This window comes from Muscardinus avellanarius (genome assembly GCF_963383645.1).
Source record: "Muscardinus avellanarius genome assembly, chromosome: 10".
In the NCBI taxonomy this organism is placed as follows: domain Eukaryota; kingdom Metazoa; phylum Chordata; class Mammalia; order Rodentia; family Gliridae; genus Muscardinus; species Muscardinus avellanarius.
In genome coordinates, this window is record NC_137796.1 from 12,362,676 (window position 1) to 12,385,134 (window position 22,459).

At 45.4% G+C, this 22,459-nt stretch overlaps 1 protein-coding gene across 3 annotated transcripts in view; it reads left to right on the forward strand.

Annotated features, from left to right (window-relative positions):
- Nucleotides 1-936: 936 nt before the first annotated feature.
- Nucleotides 937-22,459, forward strand: part of GLG1 (golgi glycoprotein 1) — a gene marked incomplete at both ends in the record, with an annotated part of 128,414 nt that continues 106,891 nt past the window's right edge. For all 3 annotated transcript variants that reach the window (XM_080703377.1, XM_080703378.1, XM_080703379.1), the window contains one exon: nucleotides 937-1,410. In XM_080703377.1, coding sequence (XP_080559503.1) covers nucleotides 937-1,410 — 474 coding nt within the window. The remainder of the gene's footprint in view (nucleotides 1,411-22,459) is intronic.

Sequence of the window (22,459 nt, forward strand, 5' to 3'; positions counted from 1 at the left end):
GCCGTGAGCCACCACGCCAGGCTTCCTGGATTTAACTTTTGGAGTTCCATATTGTGGGCCAGGAACTTTGTTTTGTTTTGTTTTCATGTGTGTGTATTTTGGTACCAAGGACTGAACCCAAAGGCACTCCCTCTGAGCTACACCTGGGGCCCTATTTTATTTTTGCGGTACGGGGATGCAATCCAGGGGCATTCTACCTCCAAGCTACACACCCTGCCCTGTTTTTCATTCTATATTTTGAAACAGGGTCTCACTGAATTGCAAAGGGCCTCACTAAGTAGCTGAGACTGGCCGCGAACCGCGATCCTCCAGTCTCAGCTTCCTGAAAGCTGGGATTACAAGCCTGTGCCACCACGCCCGGCTCCTAGTTTTTATCTTTAATCATCATAACTTTGCTTTTATTCTCTTGCCTAGTTGGACAAAGGGCAAGGACATGACCTCTTAACTCCTACTGAGCCTGTCTTGCTCTCTGGGTAAGAAAGTATTTTGAGGCCAGTGGAAGGAAGGAGGCAGAGATGCCAGAAAATGCTCTGATTCCTTTACACCTGGTGTACACCTGGTAATGTAAAGTTCTCGTCTAAACGCATCAAGTTATTTTCCCCAAGTCATTGAAGCGGCGACACATTCCACCGGCCATCTTGATTGTGGAAAGCCCCAATTCCTTTGGTTTTCTTGTAGGACGACAACCAAGGGAATGAGATCCTCCCGCCCCGGCCAGGCTTCCCAAGAAGCCCAGCAAACCTCCCGGAGCGAGCGTCGCTCCGGGCCACGCGGGGTCCAGGGCGTGGGCCCTCTGGAGCACGACCTCCGCGCACGCCCAGCTCCGGCTCGCGGGCCGGCGCCGCGGGGGCGGGGCCACGCCGACCACGCCCCGACCACGCCCCTCATTTAAATACGCCGCTCCGGCGGGTGCGTCGAGCTCGCCGCGGACCCAAGATGGCGGCGTGTGGACGTGTACGGAGGATGTTCCGCTTGTCGGCGGCGTTGCCGCTGTTGCTGCTCGCGGCGGCCGGGGCCCAGAAACTCCTAGTTCACAACCAGGGCCAGGGCCTGGGGGCCAACTTTGCCTCTTTCGTAGGACAGGCCGGAGGCGGCGGCGCGGGGCAGCCGCTGCCCCAGCTGCTTCAGTCATCGCAGCTCCAGCAGCAGCAGCAGCAGCAGCAGCAGCAACAACAGCAGCAGCAACAGCAGCAGCAGCAGCAGCAGCAGCAGCCGCCTCAGCCGCCGCAGCCGCCTTTCCCGGCCGGTGGGCCTTCGGGCCGGCGGGGCGGAGCGGGGCCCGGCGGAGCCGGCGGAGGCTGGAAACTGGCGGAGGAAGAGTCCTGCCGGGAGGACGTGACCCGCGTGTGCCCCAAGCACACCTGGAGCAACAACCTGGCGGTGCTCGAGTGCCTGCAGGACGTGAGGGAGGTGAGGACGCGGCGCGGGCCGGACGGCCGGGCCTGGCGCGGGCCGAGGTGCCGCCCGCGCCCGCGGTGCAGCTCCGCGCCTTTCCCTCCCAGGCCCGGGCCGCCGGGCGTGCGGGGGAGCGGCCCCACCCCCACCCTTCCTCCTGGGCCCCGATTTCTTTCCCTCGTTCGAGGGTCTGGGCGGAAGACCTTGGCTCGCGGCCGCCGAGGCCCAGAGCGTGTTTCTCTTTGCTCCTGTCTTTTGTGTGATGCTGTCTGCAGAGCGGCTCCTCGCTGAAAATCAGCCTTGAGATTTTGCCCTCGGCTTCGACCTGGGCGAATGGTCGCGATCCTTTTGAACGTGGAAAGGGCTTGGCGCACTTAAGTTGTTAAAAGACCGACCTGCTGTTTTAGGAGCAGCAAGTAAATGGTAACGCGAATTCTGTTCCGGTGTAAATCGTAGTTAACAGCAGAACCTACTGTCTTTACCCCGTTCTTTTGTAATTGACAAAACCCTATTGTTTAGTTGGTGCTGAAACTAATGTATGCCCCCACACACACTTCTTTTAGCCAATTTGTTGTGAATCTCGTTTTTAAGCTTATTTTTCCAGGTGACTTGGGGACCTAAAGCTTAAAAAGTTGGGGCAGCAATTGAAACTATAATACATACACGGTGTTTGTGATTGGGTTGTAGGGCCTTTCTGAGGTCTGGATATAATTTTAATGGTACCTCTCAATGAGATCTAGATTAGATGTTGCTTAATGTGACTCAGTTAAGAGACGCTGATCATTTTTTTTCTCTAAATTTAATGCTGCAGACATAAGTGCATTATTTGACAAGTCTCAGTTAAAGTTTGCAAGTAAATCTGGTAGGAATACCTTTTTTCAAAGGAGTAGGTATAGAATTAGTTCCAAAAATTGGCAAATAGAATGAAGGTTCCTTTTGATTTGTGGGGGGTTGCGGTACTGGGGATGGAACCCAGGGGCATTCTACCTGCGATCTACACTCCCAGCCCTACTTTTTATTCTTTATTTTGAAACAGGGTCTCACTGAGTTGTAAAGGGCCTAAGTAGCTGAGGCTGTCTGCAAACTGCGATCCTTCTATCTCAGCCTCCCAAATGCCGGAATTCCAAGCCACCAAGCCCGGCTCCTTTATTATAGTTTCATTGGGATATTGTATCATTCATTTGAGTAAGGCCTTCTAGACTATGGGAAACTACTGATTTGTAGAAATTTGCTCTTGACATTTCCCACTTCATCCCACTGTGATGCTTGCTCTACTATTATATACAAAAGTAATTCAAGGCCAGGCATGGTGGCGCACGCTTGTAATCCCAGCATTTGGGGGACTGAAACAGGAGGATTGGTTCGAGGACGGCCTCAGCTACTTAGTGAGGCCCTTTGAAACTCAGTGAGACCCTGCTTCAAAATAAAGAAAGGAAAATCTGGCTTGGCGTGTAGCTGGGAGGTAGAATGCCCCTGGGTTCCATCTCTGATACTACAAAAAAAAAATAATCCAGAGCTGGGTGTGGTGGTGCATGTATGTAATATTAGTATTTGGGAGGCTGGGCTGAGAGAGGAGAATCAGAGGTTTAAGACCAGCCTCAGCAACTTAGTGAGAGTCTCAATAACTTAGTGAGAACCTGTTTAAAAACAAAACAAAATGGGCTGGGGATGTAGCTCTGGTTCATTTTTCAGTACCATCACCAAAAAAAAAAAAATCAGAAGATGAAAAGATATACATAATCAGGAAGTTTTCAGAGCCACAAAAATGTGGGATCTTCCATGACTTCTCTTCCATAGCTTGAAAACTAGAAGGATGATTATTCTTTATTCTTCAGCTAGTAGTAGATTCAGCTAAGATTCTTAACTGTCAGACTTTTTGGAATCTTCTCTTTGGCCTTTGAGGACACACAATGTTGATTCTTCAAACTAGGATCCTTAGATTGGTGACCAGACACACTGTTAGTGGATTGTGGCAGAAAACAGGACTTTATTAGGGTTAGTAGTGGCCCATTCAAAGAATAGATGTCTTTTCCTGTGCATTGTGGACATTTGTAAACCTCGACTTAACAGGAGCAGTGGTCCTTTGTCCTGTGTGTAGAAGTGTGTAAAGGCATTCATGGTCCATAAATAACTTAGATTTTGTCTAGTTTTGGAGTCTATATAATGTAGTTAATTTTGTGTGTGTCTGTGTCTATGGGTTTTTTTTTTTTTGTGTGTGTGTGTGTGTGTGTGTGTGTGGTATTGGGAATGGAACTCAGGGGCATTCTACCTCTGAACTACACCCCCAGCCCTATTTTTTTTTTCCTTATTTTGAAAAAGAGTCTCACTGAGTTGCAAAGGGCTTTACTAAGTAGCTGAGGCTATCCTCGAACTTCCATCCTCCTGTCTCAGCCTCCCAAATGCTGGGATTACAAGCGTGAGCCACCACACTCAGCTGTATATGTTTACTAGTCAGTGTAAAGAAAATTATTCTGCCTACAAATTTAGTCCCAGCTCTCCCGTAGACTTTAAGATTCCTTATTTTAGTGACTCCATTTTTCTTCCTTTGTGGGAATAATATATAAACTCTGCAGATAAGTGCTAGGTCCCATATTTTCTTTCTTTTTTTTTTTTTTTGGTATTGAGGTACTGGGGGTGGAACCCAGGGACTTGTCTACCTCCAGGCTATACTCTCAGACCTATTTTATACTTTATTTGGAAACTGGGCCTCACTAAATTGCTGAGTCTGGCTTTGAACCTGTGTGATCCTCCTGTCTCAGCCTCCCAAGTGCTGGGATTACAAGTGTGCGCCACCACGCCTGGCCCTTTTTTTTTTTTTTTTTTTTTTGTGCGGATCTGGGGATGGAACCCAGGGGTATTCGACCTACACCCCGTCCTGTTTTTGATTCTTTATTTTGAACAGGGTCTCACTAGATTGTGGAGCGCCTCACCAAGTAGCTGAGGCTGTCACGAACTGCGATCCTGCAGAGTCTCAGCCTTCCGAATGCTGGGATTACAAGCTTGCGCCACCACGCCCGGCTGCTGTAGGACTTTTTGATAGGGAAGTACAGATACTCTTTTTTATCTCTTTGAATACAAAGTCAAAAAAGATTGTTTTACCTGTATTTGCTATTAGAATTACAAAAGGGCGGGGCCTGGTGGAGCAAGTTTGTAATCCCAGCATTTGGGATTGTTGGTTCACGCACAGCCTCAGCTACTTGCCCTCTGCAACTATTGAGACCCTGTTTCAAATAAAGAATAAAAATAGGGCTAGGGGTGTAGCTTGGAGGTAGAATGCCCCTGGGTTCCAAATTAGAAAAGGGCAGAGCATGTGAATATTTAAAAGGCAGTTTGGTAAACTTCACTTTTATTTATTTATTTTGGTACTGGAGATAGAACCCAGGATTTTTCTACATCTGAGTTACAATCCCAGCCCTATTTTATTATTATTATTATTTTTTTTTGTGGTACTAAGGATTGAACCCAGGGGCATTATACCCCAGAGCTACACCCTCATCCCTAATTTTTTATTCTTTATTTTGAAACAAGGTCTCACTAAGTTGCAGAGGGGCTAAGTAGCTGAGGCTGGCCACAAATCCACAATCCTCCTGTCTCAGCCTCCCAAGTACTGGAATTACAAACATGAGCTACCACACCTGGCTTCTATTTTATTTTTACTTTCTTTGCTGTACTGGGGATTGAACCCAGGGGCATTTTACCTCCGAGCTATACCCCCCAGCCCTATTTTTTATTCTTTATTTTGAAACCGGGTCTCACTGCGTTGCAGAGGGCCTCATAAGTAGCTGAGGCTGTCCGTGAACCGCGATCCTCCGGTCTCAGCCTCCTAAATGCTGGGATTACAAGCGGGTGCCACCATGACCGGCTTTTTTATTCTTTATTTTATTTTATTTTATTTATTTATTTTTTTTTTTTTGGTGGTACTGGGGTTCCTGGAAGCCCTTCTACCTCCAGGCTACACTCCCACGGGCTACACTCCCAGACCTATTTTTTAACTTTATGTGGAAACAGGGTCTCTTAAGCCAGCAAGGCTGGCTCCGAACCAGTGCGATCCTCCTGTCTCTGCCTCCCAAGCGCGGGGATTACAAGCGTGTGCCACCACGCCCGGCTTATTCTTTATTTTAAAACAGCACCTCACTAAATAGTGGAGGCTGGCTATGAACCTGTGATCCTCCTGTCTCAGCCTCCCAGGTATTGGGATTTCAGGAGTCCACCACCATGCCCGGCTTATTTTTATTTTTGAAACAGGGTCTCATTAGGTGGCGAGAGTCTTATTACTTGCTAAGGCTGTCCTTGTACCTGGGATCCTCCTGTCTCACCCTCCCAAGTACTGGGATTACAGGCACGTGCACCGAACCCCACTTAAACTATGCTTTTCTTTAGAAACAATATGTGTGTATGTTGTGTTGTCTTTTTTTTGTGTGTGTATGTGTTGAGTCTGGGGATGGAACCCGGGGACATTCCGAGCTACACCCCCTGCCCTATTACTTTTTATTTGTTTGTTTGTTTGTTTATTTATTGCGGTACTGGGAATGCGGTACTGGGAATGGACTCCAGGGGCATTCTGCCTCCGAGCTACACCTCCAGCCCTATTTTTTATTCTTTTTTTTTTTTTTTTTGTGGTGTTTGGGGTGGAACCCAGGGGTTTTTCTACCTCCAGGCAATGCTCCCAGACCTATTTTATACTTTATTAGGAAACAGGGTCTCACTAAGTTGCTGAGAGCCTCACTGAGTAGCTGAGGCTATCTTTGAACCTGTGTGATCCTCCTGTCTCAGACTCCCAAGTGCTGGGATTACAAGCATGTGCCACCGCATCTGGCTTTTTTATTCTTTATTTTGAAACTGGGTCTCACTGAGTTGCAAAGGGCCTAAGTAGCTGAGGCTGTCCGCGAACCTTGTTCCTCAGGTCTCAGCCTCCAGAATGCTGGGATTACAAGTGTGCACCACTATACCTAGCTAGGTTAAGTCTTAAATTCAAAGCATTTTTGTTTTTTGTGTGCTGGAGGTTGAACTTGGGATAACACACACTATCACGAGCTGCATCCTGTCCCTTATGTTCAAATACTTTAACCTTCTCTAGTATAGTTCAAATTTATTTGGTAATTCACTTACAGAATTTGAAAGTATTTATGGTTAACTTTAAGTAATTTTTTTTTTTTCCGGGTTTGGGGATGGAACCCAGGGGCATTTAACCTCCAAGCTACACCCCCTGCCCTATTTTTTATTCTTTATTTTGAAACAGGGTCTCACTGAGTTGCAAAGGGCCTCACTAAGTAGCTGAGGCTGCCTGCGAACCGCGATCCTCCTGTCTCAGTCTCCCAAATGCTGGGATTACAAGCGTGCGCCACCATGCCCAGCTCCCAGCCCTATTTTTTATTCTTTATTTTGAGACAGGGTCTCACTGAGTTGCAAAGGGCCTCACCAAGTAGATGAGGCTGTCGGAGAACCGCGATCCTCTTGCCTCAGCCTCCCAGATGCTGGGATTACAAGTGTGCGCCGCCACGCCTGGCTACCTTTAATTAACTTCAACTGAAATTTTTATTTTGCCTAATGCATCATATGTATACATTCAAAGTTTTTGTACGAGGTGTAGTAAAACTGCAGATTGACTCTAGATTAGGTCACAGCGTTTCCTCGGGCATATTGACCACTATTGCGAAGATATATGTTATGTGGAACATTCTTTTTTTAACACCCTCAGATGAGTCATATTTTTAAAAAGGCCTAGTGTACCCAAATAGGCCAACCTCTAAATAGTAGATGAAATAGCAATAATAGTAGTTCTTGGGTGTGTGTTTATTATTCCACTTCAACTTTTAAACAGTAGATGAAATAGCAGTAATGGTGGAAATTAGTTCTTGCTTTTCTCTCTGTGTGTGTGTGTGTGTGTGTGTGTGTGTGTGTGTGTGTGTGAGAGAGAGAGAGAGAGAGAGAGAGAGACAGACAGACAGACAGACAGACAGACACACACACACACACACACACACACACCCGGCTTCTTGGGGACTAGGGTTGTGTGGCTATTATATTTTAAAGCAAATCCCAGCTAACTTTGTTATTTTGCACATAAATACTTCTTTGTATGTTTGTGAAAAGACTTAAAGCCAGAGTTGAGGTTTTATTTTTTTGAATATAGCCACATCATGAAATAGTTCTTCTGAATTTTAAGTGCTTTTTTGTGTATATCAATTTCAGAATATGAATTTGTGAGCAACTGTCTAATGCTGTGCAGAGTGAACGCTTTGTAAATATTTATGACGACTCCTTTGGTGTGTGTGGTGTCGGGCATCTGACCCAGGGCTTCATTCATGCTAGTCAAGTGCTCTGCCACTGAGCTGTATCCCCACCCTTTTTATTTTTTATTTTGAGGCATGGTCTTGCTAAATTGCCTAGGGTCCTGTGAATTTATGATCCTCTTGCTTCACGCTCCCAGCTGCCGGGGATTACAGGTGCTCCCGTACCCACCTGTATAGCGTTTGTTTGTTTATTGTGGTACTCGGGATGAACCCAGAGACCTTCTACCTCTGGACTACACTCCCAGACCTATTTTATATTTTATTTGGAAAAAGGTCACACTAAGTTGCTGAGAGCCTCACTAAGTAGCTGAGGCTGGCTTCAAACCCGTGTGATCCTCCTGTCTCAGCCTCCCAAGTGCTGGGATTACAAGCGTGCGCCACCACGCCCAGTTTGAATAGTGTTATTTTATTAATTTAGGTTGAAGTAGCTCAGAGAGAGAAAGTGACTTGGCTTACATTGCATTGTACCTGGTGGAGTTGGTATTTAGCAAGTTCCTGACTCTAAACCAGATTTGGCAGCACATGCCCACGGTCCCGGCCACTGGGGAGGCTGAGGCAGGAGGTGCGCCTGGCCAGGTGCAGTGGCATATGACTAATTCCAGTAACTCAAGAGGCTAGATTATTCCAAGTTCAAAGCCAGCCCGGAGCCAGGCATGGTCGTGAATGCCTGCAATCTCAGTAGATGGGAGATTGAGACAGGAGGATTGCAAATTTGAGGCCAGCCTCAGCAACCTCAGAAGTCTCTCCACAATTTAGTGAGACCCTTTTTTCAAATAAAGAATAAAATAGGGCTGGGGGCTATAGTTCAGAGGTAGAATGTCCTTGGGTTCAATTTCTAGTAACTCTTCCCCCACACACAAACAATTTAGAAGCTGGGTGTGGTGGAACACGCCTATAATCTCAGCATTTAGGAGGCTGAGACAGGAGGATCTAAGGTTTGAGGACAGCCTCAGCAATTGATGAGACCCCATTTCAAAATAAAAAGTAAAAAGGGTTAGAGGATGTAGTTCAGAGGTAGAACACCCCTGAGTTCAATCCCCAGCACCACAAAACAAAACAAAAACAGCTTCTCTACACTGAAGTATAGATTTCTTCTTTCTTTCTTTCTTTCTTTCTTTCTTTCTTTCTTTCTTTCTTTCTTGGACATTCTACCTCTGATTTACACCTTCAGCCTAATTTTTTAGTCTTTATTTTGAAGCAGGGTCTCACTGAGTAGCAAAGGGCCTCACTAAGTAGTAGCTGAGGCTGTCCTCGCACCACGATCATCCTGCCTTGGCCTCCCAGATGCTGGGATTACAAGCGTGTGCCACCACGCCCGGCTTGAAGTATAGATTTCTCAGGCAAAAAGACCAGCGGTTTCGAAGATCATTACTAATCCGAGTCCATCATGCACACAATTTCTATTTAATGAAAAGAATTTAAAATTCCAAACTCACCCAGAGCAGAATGTGTACTAGAGCAGCTGAATGTGTGCTGGACTTTATTCCTGTCTCCCTGCTATTTGAACTGAATCCACGGGACAGCAGAGAAGTGAGCGAGACCTGGGCTGGCGCTGCTTCCGCTGACTGTGTGAGGTTGTCAGTCAGTGACCATGTTGTGTCTCCGTTTCTTTGTGGGGGAAGTGAGGGTTTTAGGCAATAGTACAGCTTCAGAGATCTTGTTATCTAACTAATGAGTCGTTTTCTGTATGTACATATTGTATAGTTTCTAGGGTTTTTATGTGTATCATTTTCTGAGTCCATACTCTTTCATAAAGGAAATAGTGCTGTGAATAACACAAATAGTAATTAATCTAAATGTTATTGACTTTAGGATATAATTTTTTTTGAGCCAATATGGAATTTCCTCTTCTGCTGACTCTCAGTGGTTGGAAGGAGTCTAACCACAAAAGCAAGTAATTATTGATCTCCTATTATACACCTATCCATGTGGAAAGCACTGGTGCTCTAAGACACCACCGTTGCTCTGCTTACAGTTGCTTGATAAACCAGTGATCAGGAAGCAGTTATGGAGAGGTGACCACCTGGCAACCTACAGGTAGCAGATTCTCTTAGGGCAGTGAAGTGAGCACAGATTAGGACGGGCGTGAGGACACATGCTTCTAAGCCGGCACTTGGGAGGCCGAGGCAGGAGGACCGCAAGTTTGTAGCTAGCCTCAGCTACTCAGTGAGCCTCTGCAACTTAGACCCTGTTTCAAAATAAAAAAATAAAATAGGGCTGAGGGTGTTGCTGGCCGTAGAATGCCCCTGGGGTGCAATCCCCAGTATCACTATATATAAAATAGAGCAGGGGTGTGGTTTGGAGGTAGAATGCCCCTGGGGTCAAGCCTTGGTAAAACATACACATACACGCACTACACGCACTTGTGTGCCTGCTCCTCTTGTTAATGGATGAACTGAGTCTTCAGTGTGCCTGGTCTGTGAGGGTGATTCAACTTCTTCAACTGGAGAGGAACAATACACTGATAAGACTGGGAGTCAGGCTGGGTGTGGTGAGCAGCCAGAGGCTGAGGCAGGAGGATCAGGGTTCGCTGACAGCCTCAGCTACCTCTTAGTGAGAGTGAGGCTCTTTGCAACTCAGTGAGACCCTGTTTCAAAATAAAGAATAAAAAGAAGGGATGGGAGTATAGCTCAGAGGTAGAATGCTCCAGGGTTCCATCCCCAGTACTTCAAACAAACAAACAAAACAAAAAAACCTGGAAGTCAGGCCTGGCGTGGTGGCTCATGCTTGTAATCCCCGCTTGTAATCCCCACGCTTGGGAGGCTGAGACAGGAGGATTGCACGGGTTCGAAGCCAGCCTCAGCTACTTAGTGAGGCTCTCGGCAACTTAGTGAGACCCTGTTTCAAAATAAAATATAAAAAAGGTCTGGGAGTATAGAAAACCTGGAAGTCAGTAAGACTCTTTGGTTGAGTTTGGTAAACTTTGACACATACAGATTGATAAGTAAAATAAAAAATTAAATGCGAGTAAAATAAAAATAATGTGCGTACGGCGGAGTGTGAAAAACACGAGAGAGGTCCGGTACACGTGGCATGTAAAGTTTTAATTGCACGGCTCTCCCGGGGATCAGGGCGAGGCACCGTGGGGCCAGCGCGCCTGTCCGAAGCTTGAGGACGCGGGCTCTCCTTTTCAAGATATGCATCTCGCGAGATGAGGGTTTACTCGCAGGAACGCCCAATTCTCGCCGGGGTTTCAGCCCCTCCCTTGCCCTGCAGAGGTCATGTGACCCAAAGTCACATGAGTGCAGGACCCAACTTATCACAGATCTCATGTGATGACCCTCACTGGTGCAGTACTGTCCCTTGTATCTGTATTAAAATAGAGGGTGGACTGGAATCCAAACACAGCAAAAGAAAAGAACTAGGCATCTTTTTATTAACTAGTTTTCATAATTTTACTAAAATTAGAAAGTGTTAGATGATTGAATGTGTGGTATTTATAGTACCTCTGAGTTCTCCTACTGATACCTGCAGCTCTTTTTTTCCTTTTTTCCTTTTTGGTATTGGATTAAAACCAGATGCATTCTACTTCTGAGATGTACCCTCGGACATTTGACCTCCAAGCTACATCCCCTGCCCTATTTTTCATTTCATTCTTTATTTTGAAACCAGGTCTCACTGAGTTGCAGAGAGCCTCACTAAGTGGCTGAGGCTGTCTGTAAACTGTGATCCTCTGGTCTCAGCCTCCCAAATGCTGGGATTACAAGCGTGCGCCACCACACCCGGCTAATCTTCCCTCTTATCTTCTGAAGTACTGGGACTACAGCCATGTACCACTGTTCCTTTCTAAGAACAGTAGAATTTAACCTAGCAAAGAAAAAAGAAGCCTAAGTTTAATGGTTAGGCTACTTCCAAAAATATATAATTCTTACCCTGTGTTGGGTTTAAAATGACAGCCAGTGCATTTCAAGCCATTTCCAGTAAGAGGATGTAAATCTGGAATCTGGAATTGGATCTAAATTTTACAGTCAGGGCAATGGTTGAAGCTATGGGAGGGGTCGAGCCGTCTTACAGAATGTGTAAGTCGACAGCAGGCTCCCAAGGCCTGCGCCCTGCGGAGCGCTCACAGTGCAGCGTCAGGAAGAGGCTTTCTGAGGGCGTTGCAGGCCACAGCAGGAGTGGTTGAGAGTGGAAAGAAGATTCACACGTTCAGTTGTGGAAGCCAAGGAAGGGAAAATTTGAGTTGTGGAAATCAAGAAGAGGGAACCTTAAAAGTAATCATTAGGACAAATAGAGCATCCCAGTTAAAGCAAATGCTAAGATAAGAACGTTGTTTTTTTGGAAACAGTGCAGCTCTATAGACCTGAGATTTCAACTACTTGAGACTAGACTAATCTATTTGAGAAGATTGAAAGTAAAGAGAGGTGAGAAAAGAATATCAAAAGGAAGAACAATCTGGCTAACAAACAAATCTTTCAAAATTAAGGAAATTGGGGATGGGGCTGTAGCTCAGTAGTAAAGACCCTTGTTTTAATCTGAAAGAAGGGAGGGATGGAGAAGGGGAGGGGAGAAAGTAGATTTTAGTTTAAAGGCAGAACCAATAGAGGTGAGCACAGACAAGAGATGCTGGTGAGCCGAGGGAAAGGGACCTATGCAGGGGCACACTCCTGTGATCCTGGTCCCTGGGCTGCGGAGGCAGGAAGATCCTCTTAGGTTGAGAACAGAGTTAGGGGCTTTAGGAGGGAGGAAAAAACACCAACCGGGTTATCAGAGACCGCTGTTTTATTCGGACCCGGCACCCTCGGGAGAGTCAGCCGGCCGTGGGGGAAGGGACCGACGGGCCACGCGTCTGGAGAGTTGTGCCTAGTCCTGATCGACCAGCTGAGTCATGTGGGGGATCTGAGGCACCGCTGTCTTATAGGCATGCCGATTCTCTCGCGACATCTGTAGCATCGCGGTGTTTGGAGTCTTGAGGCACCTGGAGTCTCGCGATATCTCTGCTTCTGGCTTCCGCGGCCAGATCACATAGGGGAGGGACCCAACTTATCAGATCCCTCTTTCACGGCCAGCCTCAGCAAGTATCGAGACTCTCATCAACCTGGTGAGACCCTGTTTCAAAATAAAAATTAAAGCCGGGCGTGGTGGCGCATGCTTGTAATCCCTGCATTTGGGAGACTGAGGCAGGAGGATTGCTCAGGTTCGAAGCCAGCCTCAGCTACTTAGTGAGGCCATCAGCAACTTAGTGAGACCCTGTTTCCAAATAAAATATAAAATAGGTCTGGGAGTATAGCCTGGAAGTAGAAAGCCCCTGGGTTCCACCCCCAGTACCACCAAAAAAAAAAAATTTTTTTTTTAAATAGGGCCAGGCATAGTGGCGCACACTTGAAATTCCAGCATTCGGGTGGCTGAGACAGGAGGATCATGGTTCGTGGACAGCCTTGGCTATTTAGTGAGGCCCTATGCAAGTTAGTGAGAACCTGTTTCAAAATAAAGAATGAAAATAGGGCAGCAGGTGTAGCTCAGAGGTCAAATGCCTCTGGGTTCCACCCCCAGATCTTCAAAAAAATAAGATAAAATAAAAATAGAAGATAGGCATGGTGGCACATGCTTGTAATCCCAGCATTTGGGAGGCTAAGACAGGAGGATCGTGGTTTGAGAGCAGCCTCAGGTAATTAGGCCTTTTGCCACTCAGTAAGACCCTGTTTGAAAATAAAGAATAAAAAATCAGCTTGGGGGTGTAGCTCAGAGGTAGAATGCCCCTGAGTTCCATCCCCAGTACCGCAAAAATAAATAAGTAAAAACTAAAAATAGGGCTGGAGATATAGATCAGAGATAAAATGCCACTGAGTTCAAGCCCCAGTGCCAAAATAAGGGGAAAGGATTCAAATTAGCTTGGTATCAGAAAGCATAATTTAAAAAAATTAAAGACTGAGCCCTTTGAATTTTACAGATGTTACCGGTTCCCTGGAGTTTCAATCTCGTGTTTATCTTATGATCTAGGAACAGAGATTATTCTATTTCCACTTTTCCTTCTTCAGAACTTTTTACTCTGAACTTAAGTTTCAACAAAACTACATAGAGATGTTTGGCCCTTTTAGCCACAATAATTATGTCACTTTCTGTATTGTCACGGTTTTAATTAGTACTGCAAGACAGTTTTGGAGTTGAAACCGTTGGAGCTTTGTGCCCCACAGTGGTGGTTAGTAAGCCGGGAGACTTCCAGGAAAGTAGATGAAAAATCATTTAACTGCCATTCTGGAATAGGTTCACAATAGTTGGGGGGAAATACCAGAAGTAGCTGCTGCAAAGAAGAATTGCAGCGTCAGGCATGCAAAGTGTCAGGATCTCAGAGAGCATTGTTGATCTAGATAGATGTTTGTCAATAAATATGCCTATACCTTGCTTAATGTGTCATCTGATTGCCCAAGAAGAAGCATATGACTTCGAGAATTCTGAGTATGTTTGCACGCTCACAACCCTCACAGATGTGTCCGCAGCACACATTGTATTCCCAGCTCCTAGCCCAGTGCTATTTATTTGTTTATTTTTGTGGTGCTGGGGATGGAACCCAGGGGCATTCTATCTCTGAGCTACACCCCTAGCCCTATTTTTTATTCTTTATTTAGAAACAGGGTCTTGCTGATTTGCAAAGGGCCTCACTAAGTAGCTGAGGCTGTTTACAAACTGTGATCCTCCTGTCTCAGCCTCCCAAATGCTGGGATTATAAATGTGCACCACCATGCCTGGCTTGTCCGGTGCCTTTTATGTGCTTAATAAATTGCTTTGTGACCTGGGCGTGGTGGCACACGCTTGTAATTACAGATTTGGGAGGCTGAGACAGGAGGATCGCACAGGTTTGAAGCCAGCCTCAGCTACTTAGTGAGGCTCTCAGCAACTTAGTGAGACCCTGTTTCCAAATAAAATATAAAATAAGTCTGGGAGTATAACCCAGAGGTAAAAAGCCCCTGGGTTCCACCCCAGTGCCCCCCCCCACACAAAATAAATAAATTGCCTCATGAAAAATGTCAGTAATTTTGTTTTGGTAGGGATTGAACCCAGTGGGCCTTCTATACTGGACCCACTCCCAAGCGCAGGGATTACAAGCGTGCGCCACCATCCCCAGCTAGCCTCCTAGTTCTTATGCATGTGGATATCCAGTTTCTCTAGCAACTTTTGTGGAAAAGACCTTGCTCTCCCCCCCTCCCCCCCAGTACTGGGGTTGGAACCCAGGGGCATTCAACCTTTGAGCTACACCTCCCAGCCCTATTTATTTTCAAACAGAGTCTGAGTTACAAAGGGACTCGCTAAGTAGCTAAGGCTGTCCTGGAACCTTGATCCTCCTGTCTCAACCTCCCAAATATTGCCTGGGTAGAACAGGGTGTGTGTGTGTGTGTGTGTGTGTGTGTGTGTGTGTGTACCCAAGGGCATTCTACTTCCAAGCTATGCCCCCAGTCCTGTTTTTTATTCTTTATTTTAAAACAAAGTCTCACTGAGTTTTAAAGGGCCTCACTAAATAGTAGCTGAGGCTGTCCACAAACTGTGTTCCTCCTGTCTCAGCCTCCCAAATGCTGGGATTGCAAGTGTGCTGCCAGGCTTTCGAGCAGTATTTTAAATATGCTTCCTTGATTTATCATCCTTAATACTTGGTAAGTAGCTTTGGAGTTTGTAACTGTGTGTAGGTTACTGAGAATGAAACCCAGGGGCATTCTCTCTCTGAGCTGTACCCCAGCCGTTTTATTCTTTTCTTTTGAAACAGGGTCTCACCCAGGGAAACACGTCTCTCACTAAGTTGCTGAAGGCCTTGATGCTTGTGCTTTTGGACACATTTACCTGTTTTCACGTGAAGATCAGTGCAGTGTTTTTAAGATTTTGTGATCTTGGAGAAAAGCATTGTTTCAAAGTTCTTTAAATCTTATTTTAACAGGATGACTCACTTTAACAGGATGAGACTTATTTTAACAGGATATTCTATGCTGTTACCGACCGGCTCAGTTCTGTGGGGGGGCAAGTCCACTAGCGGTCGGGGGCCTCAGAAAGATGGGACAAAAGGCAGGCGAAGTCCTGCAGATCCCTATCTGCAGCAGTTCTTTTCCCTCTATGAATTCCTTTTTAGTCACGACGCTTTGGAAAAGAACCTGAGGTGGACAAAGGCTTCTTGAGCCAATGACACTTTATTATGAAAACTCCAAGAAATTTATACACTTCACCAGTAAAGTTAAGAGAAAAGGGGGGGCGGGTATCTCTCAGCTGGCTGCTGGCCCCTGAAGAATTAACTTCTGTCTCTCCCAAGGTCTGCAGATAAGCAGTTGCAGGTGCAGTCTCCCAGAACAAACGGGCATCGTCAAGGCTTGGGAGCTTCTTGGGGAATCTTTCCTGGAACTTTTCCATCTTTGGGGCTCAGTTCATATAGCAAGTGTGGGGGGATTTGGTAATTCAGTGATGGCATCTTATCTTCCGAATCTGAAAGCTCAAGCATACTCACAACACAGTTTGGCAGACAAAATACCACAAACAACACCACAAGGTTCTTAGTTCTAATTGTCAGATGTATTTCCTTAATTGCTGAGCACTCTTTTTTAGACAAGCCTATTACACGTCTACTTATCTTTAATAATTCACTTCCCTGTCACAAACCCTCTGCAACCTGCTTTTAACCTTCTAATTCCTTTCTTTCCCAGTTGGGACTTTCTTATGATAAGCTCTTTTTCATGCAAAAATGCTTTTCTTACTCTTACAGTATTTCCTTTCCTTCATACATATATATATTTAGAATGTCTGTCCTTTATTTTGTCATATTCATTTCTAACTATGCGGCCATTTTTTCTGTCTCCTGGAATGCTCACACTGAGATAAAAGTTAACAGTCTTTTTCTTTGGGTCTATTATATTTGGGCAGCTAAGTTGTTTCTTTAAGGTCACACACAAGGTTTTTCTCTGTCTCTGGGCAGGATTTCAAGGGTAAATAAAGTTACCTTAAACTGAGCTACTTTATCGAAGTTAACGATGAAGGTCGGAGGCCATTTGTGGTTGCTGCAGCTGGGGTGCTTATCACAGTACCCGAATTCTGGCCAGTTTCTCATTATTGTTGAGCAGAGCCAAGGACGCTTGGACAGATTATTAGAGTGTTCATCTTCACTGACTCAATTTCATAAATCACATCACTGGAGCAATTCATATAGAAAGTTAAAAGGAATAATAGTGAAGGGTATCTATAAGTTGGGGGACTTTGGCCAGAGACGATACCTCCCTCTCGGGGCTTTCTTTTCGCCAATTAACTATGTGGAGTGGGGTCTCAACACATAGATGCCGAGGCAGCAGGATGTCTTGGCACTATGCAATTTGTATTTTGGAGTACAAAAAATAAAAATGAAAACCAAAACCAGTTTGTCTCCACCAGCCTTGTCTACAAAGCATAGCAGATAAAATTGGAGTGCTTCTTCAGAAAACACTCAGACTAGTATGGGGACTGTGTCCTGGCAAGCACACAGCTGTAGTCTCTCCTCCCCCCCTTTTTCAAAAAGGGGGTTTCTTCTGAGCCCCCAAGATGAAATGGTGGGTTTCCAGAGAAGAAACCTGGTGTTTCATCAAAGATGAAACGGAGTTTCTTGAGAAGAACTCGGCGTTTTCTTACCGGGTTCTTGTCTACGGTGAGCAAAGAATGACACCCGCAGACCTCAGGAAGGGGAGTAAATGGTTTATTGGAAACAGCAGGGAATGGGGAAAGGTGGCTGAACACCCCAAAGGGGCGGTCAGAACTCTGGGGTCCAGCAGCTGCCTTCAGGACATTACTTGGAAGTAGCCCAAGCCGAATGCCTTCAATTACAGGCAGCTTTCTTCCAGAGTCCACGCAGTCTGCCAGAAAAGAGGAGCAGGTCACCCATAGGAGCCCTGGTCAGCCTTGATGTCCAGCAGAGGCCTTCAGGTCACTACCCGAGAGCAGCCCGAGCCACGTGCCCTCAGTTGCACTCTGCCTTCTCTCAGGGCTAACACGACCTGCGAGAGAGAGAACAGCTCCCCAAAAGGGGAGGGGGTCCCCGAGAGGGAAAAACCCTAATTTGGTGGCCGGCTAGGGCCTTTGCCAGATGTCTGCGTGTCCTCTTTGGGTTAGGGTGAGTTTGGGATCTTGGGGATTCTGGGAAGCAGCTCTCAGAATTTGCATAGGGTATTTGCAAGTCCTTTGAAGAGTCTCCTTTCAGGAGTGCCAGACTTGCTCTGGTGGTGGCTCCTGGGTTTGTTGATTAGTAACAGATGATGGCTTGGTGAAGCTTTGCTCCTTCTTATCTCTGAACCTTGGACTAGCTGATCTCAAAAGCCTTGGAAGTTAGTATTCCTAGCCCCTCAGGAAATTGACTTTTTCTTCTACTGAGGCCTCTTCCCTATCTGCCTGTTTCCTTCTACCTCCTCACCACCACTGAGCTCTACCCCCAGCCTATCCTATTTACTAATTTCTTACATTTTACCTTTATTTTTCACAAAACACTCAACAGTGTGTTCCCTGAAATTAAACTTTTTTTGGGGGGGGGCATCTGGAGCTGGAACCCAGGGGCATTCAACCCCTGAGCTACACCCCCTGCCCTATTTTTTATTCTTTATTTTGAAACCGGGTCTCACTGAGTTGCAGAGGGCCTCACTAAGTAGCTGAGGCTGTCCGTGAACCTTGATCCTCCTGTCTCAGCCTCCTGAATGCTGGGATTACAAGCGTGCGCCACCATGCCCAGCTTGAAATTAAATTATAGAGCAAGAAATCTTACAAGGCTACAGGAGACAGTAGACTATGCTGCATTACAAACAGTGTCAGTCAGTCAGTGGCTGCAGAACATGGCACTGACTGCTCGAGTTCTGAGGACGCTCTTACCTACCTTAATGAGATCAATTTTAGTCCATTTCTTATCTCAGTCTCATTCATCAATCATGAGTCACCAGCATACTCATATAGAAACAGCTTCTAAAAAAAGAGATCACATTCACTGTTGCTTAGGTTTGGTTAGCTAAAAAATAAAATTAAGAACAATGTCTTCAGCCCCAAGTTGTGAATTATTTAGTTTTTCAGTTTCAGCAGAGAAGCAGAAGCAAATCTAAGTCATTGCTATGATAATGTTTTAGTATGAGGCCAGAATGGACTGAAGCGTGGGGCTCCCTCTTCCTGTCTTACAGTTTTCCTTATTATATTTGAGATTCTTATTACCAGTTACAACCCTTTAACTTACTTTCTTTTGTATTTCTAGGCCCCATAACTGGGGGCCTGAAATCCTCCAGTCTCAGCCTATCACGTATTGGGATTACAAGAGTGTGCCACTACACCCAGCTCTATCATACCTTATATATAGGACCCTATCCACAAATCTGTACTTCAACATAAGTACAAGAAACTACTCAAGAGAATTGTACTAGCCAGGCCTGGTGGTGCACGCTTGTATTCCCACCATTCAGGAGGTTGAGACAGGAGGATCGCAGTTCAAAGACAGTCTCAGCTACTTAGTGAGGCCCTTTGCCAACTCAGTGAGACTCTGCTTCAAAATAAAGAATGAAAAATAGGGCAGGGGGTGTGGCTCGGAAGTAGAATGACCCTGGGTTCCATCCCCAGTACCCCCCCCCCAAAAAAAAAGAGCCTCAGCAAGTAATGAGACTTTCATCAACCCATGGAGATCCTGTTTCAAAATAAAAATAAAATAGAAGTAGGGGTATAGCTTAGAGGTAGAATGCCCCTGAGTTAAATCACACACACACACACACACACACACACACACACACACACACACACACACGGGATCATTAGACGAGCATGGTTTGAGCTCAGTGATGTTTTTCTTTCTTTTTAGTACTAAGAATTGAACCCTTGGGGATTCTACCTCTGACATACAACCCCAAGTACTTTTTTGTTGTTGTTGTTGTTTTAACAGGGTCTTTCTAGGTTTGTTTCTTCTTTTCTTTCTTTTCTTTTTTTGCGGGCCTGTCTCAGTCTCCCAAATGCTGGAATTACAAGCATGCGCCACCACACCTGGCTCTTTCTAGGTTTCTGAAGCGGCTTGCTATGGCTGCTGGGGCTGTCCTTGATCCTACAATCCTTCCTTCTCAGCCTCCCTAATACTGGGATTATAGGCATATGCCACTGTGCTTGGCTTAATTTTACCCCTTCTTATTTTCATTTTTGTGGCCAAATTAATTATTTTTGAAGCCTGCCATCATTTAATGGTTTGCCCTGGGGTTATTTTAATCCTGAGCTTTGCATATGGAGTTTGATTATCAGTATCGTCTTTCATATCTAGTCAAGAGCGCATTTTAGGAAAATGAACAATTAACACAGAGTGTTCTGTAGAGCACGACTTCCTGCTCTGTTACTCTAAGTTAACAGATGGCCCACAGCCTGGTCTTTTGTATTAGCTCCTATTTTGCTGAATATACCGTAGAAGAACATTAACCAGAAAACCTGTTCAGCATTAGTCTTAGCTGAGATTTTCCTGGATGCTTACAACTGCAAACACTCTGTGAATTTAAGTAATAATACTTTTTTGATGAGAAATAATTAGAAATTATTGTTGCTTTTTTTTTTTTTTTTTACTTTTAGCTTATTTAAATGGAGGATCACAAGCAAGCGCCACCACACCCGGCCATTTCTTTTTTTTGGCGGGGGTGGGGGGGTGGGGGGTGGGGGTGGGGGGTGTACTGGGGATTGAACCCAGGGCATTCTACCTCTAAGCTATATATACTCAGCCCTTTTAATTTTTTATTTGGAAAAAGGATCTTGCTAAGTTCCTAAGAGGCTTACTAAATTGCTGAGCCTGGCTTTGAACCTGCCATCCGTCGTCTTGGCTTCCCAAGTACTGGGATCACAAGCCTGTGGCGCTACGCTGGGCACTTAGAGGCCAATTCCTTTGGGCCGCCTAGACGATGGTTTGTCTCTGGTCTACTTGATGTCAGCTGGGCTCATTCAAGAATCTGTAGCCACGTGGTGGGTCATCGGGCGCACCGATCCGGATGGCCTCATTTACAAGCCTGGTCGCTTGCTGAGTAGAAGCAGCAACTGGGCAGTGCCCTTACCCAGCTGGCTGGCCTAAACTCCTCCAGACACAGCTTGTTTCACAAAATAACGTAAAAAGGCCAAGGTGCTTTTGAGGTCTCTGCTATTTGCTAATGTTTCATTGACCAAAACAAGTCAGGTGGCCAAGCCAGATTCAAAAGGGTTGAAGGAATTCATCTTTCTTTCTTTTTCTTTTGTGTTACTGGGGATTAAACCTAGGGATGTTTTATCTCTGAGCTACACTCCAGCCTTTTTTTAAAATTTTTTTGGCAGGTCTGGGGATGGAACCCAGGGGCATTTGACCTCCGAGGTACACCCCCTGCCCTATTTTTTATTCTTTATTTTGAAACCGGGTCTCACTGAGTTGCACAGGGCCTCACTAAGTAGCTGAGGCTGTCCACGAACTCCCAAATGCTGGGATTACCAGTGTGCGCCCCCCCCCCCCGCTTTCATTGTGTGTGTGTGTGTGTGTTTGTGTGTGTGTTACTGTTACCGGGGACTCAACCCAGGGGCATTCTACCTCCCAGCTACACCCCTAGCCCTAGCCCTGTTTTATTTATTTATTTATTTATTTTTGCAGGTCTGGGGATGGAATCCAAGGGCATTCAACCTTAATCTACACCCGCTGCCCTATTTTCTTCTTATTCTTTATTTTGAAACAGGGTCTTACTAAGTTGCAGAAGGCCTCACTAAGTAGCTGAGGCTGTCTGTGAACCACGATCCTTCTGTTTCAGCCTCTCGAATGCTGGGATTACAAGCAGCACCACCACACCTGATTGCTTAGCCCTGTTTTATTTTATTTTTTGGTGCTGGAAATTGAACCTAGAGGCTAGAGGCATATCTACCTCTACGCTACACTTCCAGCTGTTTTATTTATTTATTTATTTCTCAGGATTGGACCCAGGGTCATTCTACTTCTGAGCTACACTCCTAGATCTAGTTTTTATTCTTTATTTTGAAACAGGATCTCACTGCATTGTGGAGGACCTCACTTAATAGGTGAGGCTGGCCTTGAACCTGTCATCCTCTCGTTTCAGCCTCCCCAGTACTGGGATTGCAAGTGTGTGTTATCCCACTCAGCTTTACTGTTACTACTGAGCAATCACTTTATTCCTGTGGCTTAGGATTTTCATTCTTTGTGTTCTGTGTTTCACTGTGATTTGTTTAGGTATGAATTGCCTTTACTTTTTCCTGCTTGAGTCCCACCCCCACCCCCAGTACTGGGGATTGAACCAAGGGGCATTCTGCCACCAAGTTACACCCCTTTTTTTCATTTTTAGCTTGAAACAGGGTTTTGCTAATTGGCCTCAAACCTGTGATCCTCCTACATTAGCCTTCCAAATGCTGGGATTATGCATGTGCCATGACACTGGCAGTTGAAGTTCCTTGATTTGGTATCTTTCAACTTGTATGGAAAATTCTGAGCCATTACCTGCCTCTCCCTGACTTCCTTTCCTCCTCTTCTAGGAATTTAACACAATCAGATTTCTTGCTGGTTTTTTTTTCTTTTCCATATTATGCCATGTTCTGGATAATTTATTCTGATTTACTTTATTTTACTAATTTTCTCTTCAATTACGCCCAGGTGCTTAACTCTTTTACTTTTTAAAAAGAATCAAATTATCATGGTTCATCCTTTCTCCTTCTTTAGAAAAATTAAGATATAATTTACATGCAATAACATTTGCTTTCTCTTTCCTTTGGTGTGCAATCTATCAGTTTTAACACATACGCAAGAGTTTTTTTTATGGCACTGGAGATTGAATCCAAAAGTATTCTACCTCTGAGCTACACCCCAGTCTTATTTTATTTTT